Source organism: Astatotilapia calliptera, chromosome 7, assembly GCF_900246225.1.
Source record: "Astatotilapia calliptera chromosome 7, fAstCal1.2, whole genome shotgun sequence".
NCBI classification, from domain to species: Eukaryota; Metazoa; Chordata; class Actinopteri; order Cichliformes; family Cichlidae; genus Astatotilapia; species Astatotilapia calliptera.
This window is the reverse complement of record NC_039308.1, coordinates 32,081,904-32,095,617: the sequence shown is the minus strand read 5'-3', so window position 1 is coordinate 32,095,617 and position 13,714 is coordinate 32,081,904. Positions and strand designations below refer to the sequence as shown.

At 39.7% G+C, this 13,714-nt stretch overlaps 1 protein-coding gene across 8 annotated transcripts in view; it reads right to left on the bottom strand.

The window, feature by feature from the left end:
- Nucleotides 1-13,714, bottom strand: part of grin1a (glutamate receptor, ionotropic, N-methyl D-aspartate 1a) — a 37,717-nt gene that overhangs the window by 16,674 nt on the left and 7,329 nt on the right. For 3 of the 8 annotated variants that reach the window (XM_026174360.1, XM_026174358.1, XM_026174359.1), the window contains exons 4-11: nucleotides 8,863-8,925; nucleotides 8,007-8,104; nucleotides 6,387-6,508; nucleotides 5,221-5,395; nucleotides 4,187-4,331; nucleotides 2,615-2,701; nucleotides 2,118-2,265; nucleotides 1,666-1,793 (exon numbers count right to left, since the gene is read on the bottom strand). In XM_026174360.1, the coding sequence (XP_026030145.1) occupies nucleotides 1,666-1,793; nucleotides 2,118-2,265; nucleotides 2,615-2,701; nucleotides 4,187-4,331; nucleotides 5,221-5,395; nucleotides 6,387-6,508; nucleotides 8,007-8,104; nucleotides 8,863-8,925 (966 nt within the window). The remainder of the gene's footprint in view (nucleotides 1-1,665; nucleotides 1,794-2,117; nucleotides 2,266-2,614; nucleotides 2,702-4,186; nucleotides 4,332-5,220; nucleotides 5,396-6,386; nucleotides 6,509-8,006; nucleotides 8,105-8,862; nucleotides 8,926-13,714) is intronic. The other 5 variants (XM_026174361.1, XM_026174363.1, XM_026174362.1 and 2 more) reach the window with 3 other exon arrangements.

Sequence of the window (13,714 nt, the reverse complement as noted above, 5' to 3'; positions counted from 1 at the left end):
GTATAAAATGTGTTGGCCATTTTTAGACTTCTTAATATTAGAGCATAATTTTACAATTCATAGCAATGCATTTCACTACAGTTATTAAAAGCTTAGGAATATGTTGTATGATTGACTATTGCCTTTAAAAACAATGTGCATTACAGTACATACTTAATGAACAAACATATGCTCAGAGAGATGCCTGAAAAAGGCAAGAAACTACTGTTTTACCAAGTGCTATGCACTGTAGTATACATTTATAATTGTTGTGATTCTCAAATGGTTTATTATTGTATATTTTGAGGCTCTGTTCTTCCAAATGATGCATGATTTGACTCAAAATGGTGTGATTCCATTCAAAATGTCCTCAGGCTATATAAAGTGTTATTAGCACACTAATTTATTTCCTTGTTGAACTGAAAAAAAAAGATTCCTAGATGGAAGTAAAATTGAGCGTCATTTACAAGCATTTAACAGGAACAAAAGAAGATGCCCTTGGGTTATAAAAATGTAATGATTACATTTTCTATTGCACATCAGAATTAATAGACACATAAGTCGCACCTCATGTAGGCCTGTAGTAGCTTCATCTTAAATAAGCCAGTGCAGTTTAATAGTAACATTGCCGCTATTATTAAATAAGATAGCTTACATTTTTTTATATTATACAATAATATTTGCTGATAGCTCATTGTTAACATATTTCTATAGTATTGTAGTTGATGATTAGCAGATTCCCGGAAAAGTAATGCAATCTGTTGAGAATGTAAACAGAGAAACCAAAGACTGGACTGGTTACAAAGATAAGTCACAGGCTAGTTTCTGTGCACTCATGACGGTGTGCTGCTTGAGCAATACAAGGTTAGGTTATATATAGCTGATCCTAGCAGGGCATGTGTCCTATTTTATCTGCACAAAACCCAACTCTTTCCCAGGAGGGGTTCATAAAAAATGAACAAACCTTGCCAAAACAACAACCACAAAAAAAAATCTTCAGCACACAAGTGGTGGTATGTACAGTTTGTATGTGTTCCATTTTCATGGATCACAGAACAGATTTGGCAGCGGTGCAGTAAAAACACAATCTGGCAACAAGACAGCTACGACTCATATATAAGTGATCTGATCCAAAGATGGCAATCAATAAGAAAAAAAAGCAGCTGGAAAGCTGAAGGATGTGCAGCAGAAGGCTGGATCGCAGTAAAACAGCTGGACTCGAGTCAAAAATAAACATGATTAAATTTAAATGGCACTCTACTCCCTTTGTCTTCTGAATTATTTAGAAGACAGGACAGACAATGTGAGTCAAGTTCTCTGAGCCTGTGAAGTAAGTGTGACTCATAAAAAACGATTAACAAAAGCATTAAACGCCATCCAAAAAGACAAATACTCAAAACCATATTGAACCTGGTGACCTTGGAAGTGCTTGGTGGCTTGCAGGCCACTCTGCAACTGGTAGGCAACTACTCATCGGTAGTTGACAACTGGAAATTTGTATAATTTTGCTGCCTTGAGCTAATGATCTCCTTTTTAGATCTGAGTGATTTTTAAACACATTCATGTGGAACTACAGGAAAGTCCCAAAATAAAGGCATGCCACCAGATTTAAATGACTGCAGATGGAAAATATATTCTTCTTGTGAGCCAAAATACACCAACCATGGATCTTAATGTGAAACTCACCCGCTCCTGAGTTCCAAATTTTCCATCAGCCACCAGATGCACCTCATAGGTGAAGTTCATGGTCATAGCCAGCTTTATCAGGAGGTCAATACAAAATCCATAACAACACTGGGGTACGATTGGGCGTCCTGTAACGAAAACAGCAACATTTGGAAGTTATGCACAACCTGGTGGAAACTGGTTCATTTGTTGTTGGTTTCTTTTTGTTTTTGCTTTTTTGAATCCAAAGGCGGCGCATGTAGACTGCACAGAATGCATGACACACTGATACACTGCAGACAACCTCACACAGCCTCATTGCACACAGACCAGGTGTGTGCCAGCATCCCAACAATCACTCAGTCTGAATGGCTACATGCATACATATATAGATACCTGCTGCATATATATGTATGCATCTCCGGTGGATGTTTGGCGGGTGCGCTAGAAGCACAGTGATAATGTAAACGTCCCTGATGTGTTACCTGGGATGGTCTCATTGGGCCCAGTGCAGATAACCTTTTTAATTAAGACTCCATTTAATGTCATTTCCTCCTTGCAAGTACCGTCAGGCAGAGTGGGTTTCACATACACAAATGGCTCCTGGTGTATTGTCACTATCTACAACAGACGGGACAGAAAGCTGTTTATCACGGAGTTGGAGATGCATCTGCTTTAGGAGAAAAACATACATTACACATCACCAAAACATATAGATGTGCAAGGATGGACAGGTGAAAGTAAAAATAATAAACAAGGATACAGATGAGCTTCTCTCGAGGCCTAAGACAGAAGTGAAGAGATAAAAGTCACAGCAAATATGTCAGTTCTGCTTTAAGAACACAGATTAGCTTCCCTGCAAGAGAGAGATGTTAGCACACTGTCCAACACGAGTATTTCGGCTCAGGTCCGCAGTCTATCCGTGTAGACATGAGTGCCACATTGCAGCAGCAAAGTGAAGGTGTCTTACTTTTAGTCGAGTGGACATCTGGAAGCCCTGTGGTTTCTCAGTCTCTCCTCCGGGCCAGATAATCTTCCGCTGATTGTTCATTACCACCTGTAGCGATGCCACACACACATATACAGTATTATAGGTGAGTGCTGACAGAAGGCCTGCTGCTGATGAGGCTTCAGCACTGTGGGTGAGCATCACTAATGAGTCAGCTTTACATAACCACAGCTCAGCAGTTTATTTATTGCATCAACCTCTGACTTTTGTATGATACAGGGTTTCATGAAATTATTACTTTTCCACCTGTCGCCAAATAACTGAAGAGCTTAGAAGAGCTGATCCTTGCAGCCTTTATCGGCTGCCTGGCTGAGTTGAATATCCACCATTAGCTAAAATAGAGTGGGATGGAAACAAGGCTTATAAAACAGCTTCCATTTTACAGAAGGGTTGGATTAGCGGTAATGGGAAGTAAGTCACATGCTACACCTTAGTCTACTTGCTACAAACTGCAGGGATTTTCAAAGAACAAGCAGTAAAATTAGAATCAGAAACTGAATTTGTTACATTTAGTACACTCTGATTGGGCTTGGATTTGATTAAAACTGCACAACAGCTCTATTCTGGTGATATTAGTGAGGCTGGCACTCTCGCAGATGGATACATCGTTAGTGGACCAGAGCAGGATGGTGGTTTGGTGGTTAGCACCATTGACTCACAGCATGAAGGTCCTGAGCTTGAATGTGCCGCCTAGTGCCTTTCTAAATGGAGATTGTTCTCTATGGGTACTTGGCTTCTTCCTATAGTCCAGAGACATCCATGTTCGGTTAATTGACAACTCTAATATTGCCAAAAATGTGAATGGTTGCCTGTCTCTCTGTGTTAGCCCTGCAATAGACTGGTAACCTGCCTGTTGCCCTGTGACAGCTGGTGTAGGCTCCTGCTCACCCGTGAACCCGAACTGGATCAGTGGAAGATTGAAGAGTACATTTAGAGCCAAAACAAGGGCTGTGTTTGTTTAGTTTCCTCACTAAAGTTTAATAAAATGTACTAAAACCTTTATTTTCATGGTGAGTAAATGAGCAGCCAGCGCTAAAAAATGTACTTGGAAGTTTATTGTGTGCTTTGCAAAATGGTAAATGAGTGAAATATTTCCTCTTTATCGGTTTCTGTTGCATACTTGGGGTTCATGATTGGTTGTATTTCCCATTTCATGCAATGCAAGCAGGATTGAAAAAAAGAAAGACTGATTTTATAATCTTGCCACTTTCTCTTCTTGCCCTCATTGCATCCAGGAGTTCTGAATGACATTTGTGCTACATTTACCAATATTGTCATCATATGATGAGTAAAAGAATCTGAAATATCCCTCTAATAGAAAAGAGCATTTGTTGAACTGCCTTTTTTATGCAAAGGCTCACAGATATGCGGAGTAGATGTACATTACCTGGTATGTGGTATAGATAGAAAACTGACTCCCACCCACCCACAATAAATAAAAAACAGATGATTCTGTATGTGGGCAAGACAAAATCCACACATGGTTTGTGAGTATAAAACAGGGAATGGACATCTGTAGGTGCCTTTGTGTACCTGCGTCCCATTGTATATGCCAACTTGGATGAGTCTGGACTTCTGATAGTTCAGTATACTGTAGTGGGCGTATTTTCTATCTCCGTCGTCATTGAACTCCACACGCCCTGTGAGACCCTCGGGATATTTAGATGACATCAGCACCCTGTGGCAAGCACATGAAAACTGTTATCTGTGTGAATCAGTGCAAATGTGCCCATGTAAGGCCATTGTGCGTCATCTCATGTTAGTGTAACAGTGTATTTTATTGTAAATTGCTCAGTGTAGGGCTCTTAATTCAGTGCACGAAGCAAAAAATAAATAAAATTGATTCACCACATCTCTTGTTAACGAAAGGCAGAGCTGTGGTTGCTGAGTGCTGACAATACTTGCTGTTGCATTTGTTTGGAAGCAGCGCTTTATATTTTGTTATGCTGCCTCGAAGCTGCTCTAAGTGGGTCAGCTGAAACTCACTGGCTTCGTTTGGAAATAACAAATACAAGGTTTATGGTACATTCAGGAAAACCTGATAAATCTGATGAATCTGTTAAAACTGTCAACAATGGGGGGGAAATGACTGCAATGCAGCATACAACTTATTTATATTGCAGGCCTGTTTCAGTAATTAAACCTGAGCATGTCTAATATGTTTTTGCCCTTTATCACAATAATGGAAATTCTAACATATCTTAATTTTCCAATTATTTTTAATTGAGACATTTTTTATATGACATTTTCTGTCATATGTCTACACTGTTGTAATAATAGCTGCTCATATTAAAGATTTCTAATGAAGAAGCCACAGTATTTATGATTAAAACCTATTTAGTTTAAAAAAAAGTTTTTTTTTAACTAAATAGGTTTGTATGGTATCCTAAAAGCCCCACCACCTGCTGTTCAAACCTTTTGTTTACAAAGGGAAAGCCAATCAGTTGTAATTTACTTTAGATGGAAGTGGTAGAGGAGCCGAAACATTTGGGCCATATATTGTATAAGATTAAAAAAAGGATTATTTTAAAACCATGAAACATGCAAAGCTTCTGTGCCAAGCTTACCGTTTAAAAAGGGGTCCTGTTTTCCAAATGTTAGTGTTGCCCACACATCCCCTTGGAGGCTCTGTGATATTCTCCTTCTCAAATAGCTCCTGTATGGACTGAGCTACCACAGCCACTGCGTCATTGATGTGGGCAGACTCATTCTTCCCGTTGATGAGCTGGAGGCCGATTAGACCTGAGAGCATTCCAACAACATAAAGATAATCACCTTCCTGAGCAAGGCACACTCTCTCAGGAGCCTTTTGCAATGCGCAAAGTGGAAAAAAACTTATAGGGCCTCCAGTTTAAACATCCTGAAAAAAGGTCAGACATCAGCTGCTTGATCCAGCTCTGATCCACTGGGAGGGGTAAGTTCAATAAGAGTGTCTCATAAAAGACAGCAGAAATAAGTGGATCATTTTTCTGATGTTGTCACCGATGACCTTTTCGCAGCATGTGCAAGGAGTCCCTTGAAGTTGGATTTATATTTTTCAGCCCTTCTGGCAAAAGTTTGAGGACTCAGCACAGGCACACATATTATTTGTGTTCTCGCTAAACAAAAATACCACCAGGCCTACTTTTAAACCAAGCAACAATCCAACTTCAGCTAAGTTTTCTGATTGCAACCAGGTCCATCAGTCTTGCAGGCTCCTAAAAGAAGCTGCAGTGCAGGTGGAAGAGACTGGACACGGACAGGACAACAAATGCTCTGCGGGGATTGCTTGTGTTTGAGTGCCTGGGGGAGAAACGGTCGACATTTGTGACCAGAAAGTGATAAAATACCGTGACCTGTGAGACATGTGCAAAAATATCCACGAATACATACAAAAAGACTGTTGTGGCTTACCATTCTATCAGTTATCTGTTGCAAAACTCTCCCTTTATAATTCATTAGAGACCAGGATGTTAATATGGCAGATTAGCACAGTGAATTTAGCCTTGGATGAGCCAGGATACACACACATTTAAAGTAAAAACTGAGTGTACACACCACATTTAAACCTTTAAACAAAGAATGCTTAAACGTTTAAATGCTCAACACGAAACAAGCAGTAATACAAATAATCATGTAATAAACCCATCGATAAATGGTTAATCTTTCTAATCCTGTGTGTGTTATGCTCGGCCTCTTAGTAAAGCCGAGGTAAACTGGTGCATTCCCAGTGATCTAAGCTGGATGAACGTACCGTCTGGCGCCTCACTCAGGGCTTTACCCGACATCTCACGCTCGCCCACCAGCCACACGTAGCCGGAGCCCGTCATGTTGAGGAAACGGGCAGCCCTGTACACTGCGGCAGCGTCCTCCTCACTGGAATTTGTTAAAATTAAATCAATAAAAGACAATTGATTGTTTTAACCAGCAGATGATGCTGATCTGATATGCGAGTCTGTCGAGGCTTTCAAGTAACCAAAACAGGAGCAGTGACATGAATCACAAAAAATACTAAACAAAATCCAACCTGACGGCTTTTCCGAGCATTAGAAACAAAGTCAGCCATGATGATATAAAATATTATTAATTTAAAGTTTTGACACTCATGGATTTTTAATTAAAAACTTTTCATTAAAAATAGATCATCGTGAGTCATTATAGGACAAAACCGAAGAAAATGTAATTGTTGCTTTTAAATTTTAAGGGTTTAGACAAAGTTTGTAATTCTGGTTTGTAATAAATATCTTTAGGTCATTTCCCCCTTAATCTAGCCAATAACTGTCTTCCAATCGTGTACATGTCGCATAGTAAATTGTTACGATACATTTAGCTGTAGCCCTGCGACAGACTGGCAACCTGTGAAGGGTGAACCCCACTTCATGCTCCATGACAGCTGCAATAGGCTCCAGTTCCCTCACAACCCTGAATTGAATAAGTGGAAGAAAATGGATGGATGGACACTTATGCAAGTTCATTTTCCTTGAAAACAGTATGAAGCTCTCTAGTCTGCACAGCATTTTATGATTTAGTCTGAAGAAATGGCTTTCTATTGATGAAGGTTTATCATTTCAGTTTTTTGTCATTTTCGGGGGGATATTTACGTCTTTATTTGATAGAATAGTGAAGAGTTAGAGAGGAAAATGGTGAAAGCAAAAGACCTGGAGTCACACTTGAAACCATGGTCACCTGTTCAACCACGTGAGCTAAACTGGTATCCCAGATTTTTTCAGAAATCATCATATCATCCCGGGCAGCCAATTATGAAAGCTAAAAAAGGCCCCAAAACACACAACTCTGTACTGCAGAGAATCCTCTGCTTTATATTCTTAAAATCCCCAAAACATAATTTCATATAAGGGAGACACGTTTATCATAAAGTTGCTAAACACACAAGATCTTTACATATTTGTAACTTGATGACAAAAAACCCTAAGGCTGACTTTACCCACATTTTAATTTAAAAGAAAAAACCCACTCATATTTTAGATATTGCATTCACTTTTACAATATTTACTTCAAGCTATATTATTCTTATACTGAGTGAAATGACAAAAACTGATGTCAGGCTTTGGACACATTGATGCCCTGTGTCAGAATCCATCACTATCAATCGTGTATGATTACTTACATCAAAAAGAAATCTAAGTGTATATTCTATTCATAGACACATTTCTATGAAAATACAATACATTTGAATTATTTTCCTCTGAAATGCAGAAATGTAAGTACAAGTAAATACAAAGCTCAATATAGAGCTGCAGGACTTCTACAACTTTCCATATTAGTGCAGCCAAAACCTTTGAAGCACTCTCCAGAAGGTCTATAAATATATGTATGTTATTTATTTAAAAAATAAATAAATAAAACACCTCACCTGGCGGACAGGATGATGACTCGGGCCTCCAGCTCTTTCGCCTCCAGCAGCAGAGCAGTTAAGTTAGTCTCCTGGCTGAACTGGAGGACTTTCTCTGCCTGTGATTGGGGCATAAGGAAGGTCAAGCCAGCTACTTTCCCCTACCTCAGACACCATGCTGCCTCTTTACCTTGTTGGTTTGAGCTTGGCCGATTTTGTTTGAAAACGAGAGACAGAGATATAAAAAGGAAAGCGATCCAGGGGAACCGGCTGAACTAAAAAAATAAAAAAAGCTTGAAGGGAAAAAAAACTTTTGCATTTGTTCGCATGCAAACTGAGGGTTATCAAGGCTCCAAAGAAGGACGTGCATGTGTTAGGTAGGGGGAAAGAAGAAGGTCAATGCAACCAGTAACTAAAAACAGGTGAAGGGGGGTGAGAGGGACGTTTTCCCCCAACAAAAAAACTGCTGAAAACTGGGGAAGTGCTACAGAACAGGAGGAAGTAGCATCTGGGAAACGGTTTTGTCCCACACTACCGGTTCTCCACAAAGGAATGGAGTTGCAAACTTTTTTTGTGTGTGTGAGTGTGTGTGTTCTGAGTACATGCATTCCTTTACTGAAGGAAAAAATGAAAAATGATAAAAGCGAGGCGCTGGCCACTGATTTTTTTTTTTATGTTAAAAAATTATAGATTTTTTTTCACAACAAAATCATTCTTCATTTAAATCATAGGGAAATGTCTCAAAGTAAAAATTAAAGAAAACACGTGCTACCAAGAGAGGGACATTTCTGGGTCGGCTGGTGACTGGTTTGGTCTGGTTTCTAGTTGCTACGTTTGGAAAGTTGGTGGGCGGCGTGCATTGACCATGCAAATATACCTTAGGTCCTCGCTTGTTGTCATAGGACAGTTGGTCGAGGTTTTCATAGTTCCTTTTTTTATTCTGATGAGTAATGTGCACAGAGAAAATATGCAGACACAGAAAAATATTATAAACAGTTGAAAATGGAGGGCAGTAAAGCATTCCAACAAATCTCCACTTTTCTGCTTCAAATTGGGATCTTTAACAGTGGGGCTTGCAAAAACATCAGAGATGACCACTTGCAATCATGCTGAGATTATGTCCTCTTATTAAAAACAGATATTAAGTATATACAGCATTTACATGTACTGTGCATGTGATGCATCAATTATTAGTGATAATCCAGCCGCATAGGCAAACATAAGTGTCAAGGAGAGTGATCAGATTTCCAGCACGCCTTAAAAATCAGCTCTATGTGATCACTTTTTTGGCCTCTTAACAAAAACACAAAGAGCTCATTAAATTTTTCGCAGTATGGCGCACTTGCAAAAGAAACTGCTACTCCACAAAACCATCTGCTCATTCAACATCATCTTCAGAAGCTCGTTCTATACTTAGCATCCTCAGACACAATCATTAAAAGCTTGGCTGCAGTTTGCAAGCAGTAACAGCAGTAATTCAACATCAACTGCTAACACGCAGTCATTTTTTACCCCGTAAAAATCCAGCAAATCCGGAAAACTTCTGTCCCAACTTGGCACTATACAGACTAATTCTCGGCAGTCTTTGAGGGTGACTGTCTAAACTGGGAATGTTAGAAAAATAAAAATATAGCACTCAATAAAAGTGTCTGACTTTGTAGCAAGCTCTTGTTTTCAAAATTTATTGCACAAAGGAAACAAAGGTTTCCCACAGAGCTGAATCAGAGTTAATAAAGTGTGAGTGGTGGTGCTGTAGGGCAGGTCCAGAAAGCTCTTGGTCTACAAATTAAGTAATAAATCTTCACAAAAAACATTCACATTCCATCTGCAGCATTTTGTTTTTTGTGGCATTTTCAGCTTGATTGACACCTAAAGCATGTAGCACAGTACTAACAAAAATAATGTGTTGTGAAAGCGAGACAGAGCAATCCGATAGGGGATTCCTATGCACGTTTAATTACATTCAGGCTATCTAACACTTGAGGTGTCACCATTTCAGACTCTGGTCCTGTTCTGTATCCTGCGAGAGGAGCCACTTGGGAGTCCAGGCTGAGTTTAGAAGCCATTTTGCAGTAAAATAGCAAACTGCGTGTTTCTGCATCACAGGGTTTCTTTCACAGCTGCCTGGATTCAGAGCTCACACCTCAGTGCACTCTGGTCCGCACTCCCCCGTTTGCAAAGTTCAGGCTGACTGTGCATCAATGCACTATTCAGCAAACTGACAACAGATGCTGCCTAGTAAATCTTTTATTCACATAAACAAACAAACAAACAAATGTTAAACACCTCTGTGTGGATGCTGTTGTGTTCCAAAAGAATAAAAAGCCCATAAAAAAATTATCATATATGATATAGATATGAGAACTGTTGGATGCTAATGGGAGAATAAGAACAAAAAACAAAGGAAAAGAATGTTTCTATTTTATAAAAACAACACATAGATGTTTCTCCAGCCACTTCATTGCATAGACCTGTTCAACAGCAAATATTTACCCAGCCAGTCATCAAGAAACTCCATTTAGGCATCTAAACATGGTCAAGATGACCCACTGAAGTTCAAACTGAGCATCAGAACGAGGAAGAAATGAGTGTTTCAGAAACTGCTGACCTACTGAGATTTTACCGCCCAACCATTTCTAACAAAGAGCAAATATCCAGTGAGCAGCAGTTTTCTGGGGGCTTATGCCTTTTTAATGTCTGAGGTCAGAGAGGAATGGCCAGACTGCTTCAAGCTAATAAGAAGGAAACAGTAACTCAAACAATCGCTTATTACAACCAAGCTATACAGACGAGCATCAAGAAAGCGAATCAAATGTGTTGCCTGGTCTGGAGTCTCGATTTCTGCTGCTACATTCAGGTGGTAGGGTCTGAATTTGGCATAAAGAACACGGAAGCATGGATCCATCCTGCCTTGTGTCAAAGGCTCAGACTGACAGTGGTGGTATAATGATTTGGGCATATTTCCAACACCTTGTTGAATCTATGTCATGAAGAATTTAGGCAGTTCTGAAGAACAAAAGGGGTTCAAACCATTACTAGTAAGTTGTTCCTTATAAAAAACTCAAAGGAGCTGCCTGCAACAATCAGCATCAAGGTGAATTGTGGTATTCACTGGCCACTTTGTTAGGTTCTATGTGATAAAGTGGCCAGTGAGTGTATATAAATTGTATTTTTGCAAAAGGATCTTCTACCTAATATTTGGAATATCTGGAATTATCATCAGTGGTGACAGATCACTAAATTTATTTCAAAGTAATGTTACAAAAGTGTCCCAGAAACCTTACGGTAATGGTGTTTGATCTTCAGCTCCTGGCAGTGGCATTTCTCTCTGTATCCTATCAACTATAAAGGCAAAAATCGAGTTGGAAATTTATCATAAACTGAGAATTTTTTGCATCTAATTCAAGTAGAAACCCTCTCTGAAGCCTTCCAGAAAAAAAGGACTTTGTCTTTATCCCCTGAGTTTTTCTGAGCACTCTATTTTTGTATCTGCAGCCAGGCATTAATATTTCACTTTGTGTTGGCCACATTTGCTCTCTGGCTAAGTCCACTGTGTCCAGCGCCTTTTCACTGGTGGTGACAGCCCCCCTGTGACTGTGTGACCTCGCTAAAGACTTACCACGGAGCTAAAAATACTCCATCTTGCCTGTCACTGAGTTTATGCAGCACAACAAGGTGATTAGCAAGAGCAACATTTCTCAGTTTTAATTAGAGCGTGGTCTACCTGAGACAAAATGAAATCCTTCAGCATCACCTAAAGCATTTGGAGATATGACATCCAGACAAATCTATAAAGAAAAAGCTGGTTTGGTAGTGAAAAAGATTTTTTTATCATGATTATTTTGTTAAGTGACACACGGGATGTCAGAGCCGAGGGGAAAGTGAGCTGAGCAGCTGCTCTCTGACATTTCTTTTCTTGTCATTTAAGAGTATGAAGGTTACACTCCCGGATTTTGTCACACTGCCAAGCGTAAAACCCCAACTGTCCTGTCAGCTGGGGACCAAGTTTTGATTCTTCTTTTGTGACATTTTATGAAAATCATGTTGCATTTTAAGATATTAAGGCTTCTGTTGTTTAATATTTTCTCAGCATAGCCAGAACTACATCAGCGTGCCTTTTAAAGCTTTCCAACTTCTCCACATGCGTGTGGCTCTAAGCCTCTTGCATATTTCTTCCTATTTAATGCTTCATTTAAGAAAGAAAAGCTGCAGTAATTTAGTGGAAGAGCTGGAATCTGTAGTGTTGAGAAAATGTTAGTCCAGATTAACCATTTGTTCACGGCTATTTTCAGCTATGGATTAACAGGCATTACCCAGTAGTGTATAGATGAGTGTATGTTGGACTGACTCAAAACAAACTATAGAGGATTTGCTCGTGGTAATGAAGGATGATGCCAGTGTGACAGCAGGATTCGTTAATTTTTTATGGTTTATCGACAGCAGCTGAGCGCTACGGCACAGCTGAAAGACATACATCAGCCTTTGGATATGGCGAAAACAGTCATTAGCAGTATACAGGACTTGTCTTATGCTGCTCTGCACTGGTTTCAGTGTAATTATCTCTGCATGTTTTTGGAAAGATTCTCAAACAAATCCTTCTCAGGGCCCAGAAACTCTCAAACTGGCACTGCAGTGAGGACTAAATATATTCATAATTACCGGTAGAGGCTCTCATCAGCAGAGAGAGTCGCTGCCACTTCGCTCAGCTTTATGGGACTGAATGAGCTGAATGCACAGATGGGTTCATTCTGAGATCCAAACGAAGACTTTGCACTTGCACAGGCTTTTAATATACAAATTTATCTTTTCCAGTGCAGGATGTGAGTCACATCTCCACCATCTGACTGTCACTGGTTATGGTTCAAAGTGCGCAGCTGCAGTTTCACAATCGAGAGTGTTTTTTTTCCGATTGGTGTCTGACGCCGATCCCGGTCGCTTCATTTAAGCAGCTTTGCTTTAACCGTAGCTGCCTTCTGCAAAATTGCCTCGGGTGTGTGTCATACCCAGTGTCTCTTCATCTTCTGATTTAATTAAGTCTCCGAATCAGGACTCATTTCACTCTGCCACACAATTACAGCAAAAGAGCCCCAGAGAGGGACAAGCAACGCAGAGTACAAAGAGAAAATGCATCGCAACGTGATTTCATCTTATTAAATGGATGAAATAGATGCAGTTGTTTTGTTTTTTTCTTCATCTTTCTAGCCATCTAACTCTCTTTGCCCCAAAGGGCACACATCATCACAGTCTCAAGTCTGTTTTGGCTCAAAGATCAGCATTTCACTGACCCATATACACAGCCCAGAGCAATACTTAAAATGGAAGCATCAGCGCTAAAAAGAAAAAAATAAATCCTCTTATCTTCCAAACATGAAGTAGCAGGTTGCAATAAAGGAAAGCCCTCTGTGTGCAGTAACAAAGCCTGCAAAGAAACACCTGACTCCAGTGAAACAGTTAAATCTGTGATGGTTTGCAAAGCCCCATGTTAAATTCCACTATTTGGCTCCCAATGTGGAAAGACACTGGATAATTTGGACTATGGAGAAAAGCAAAGTGAAGATGAGCAAATAAACATACAAACTTTTGTAAGATTAGACCACATTAAACGCTGGTAATGTCTCTAGGAATGTTAGCCAATGTTTACACAATGGTGAGAAAGAGATGTGGCCACACAACAGAAAGGAAAACAGTCACATACATAGAAGACCTTTGAGGTTTAAAAGCCTTAAACA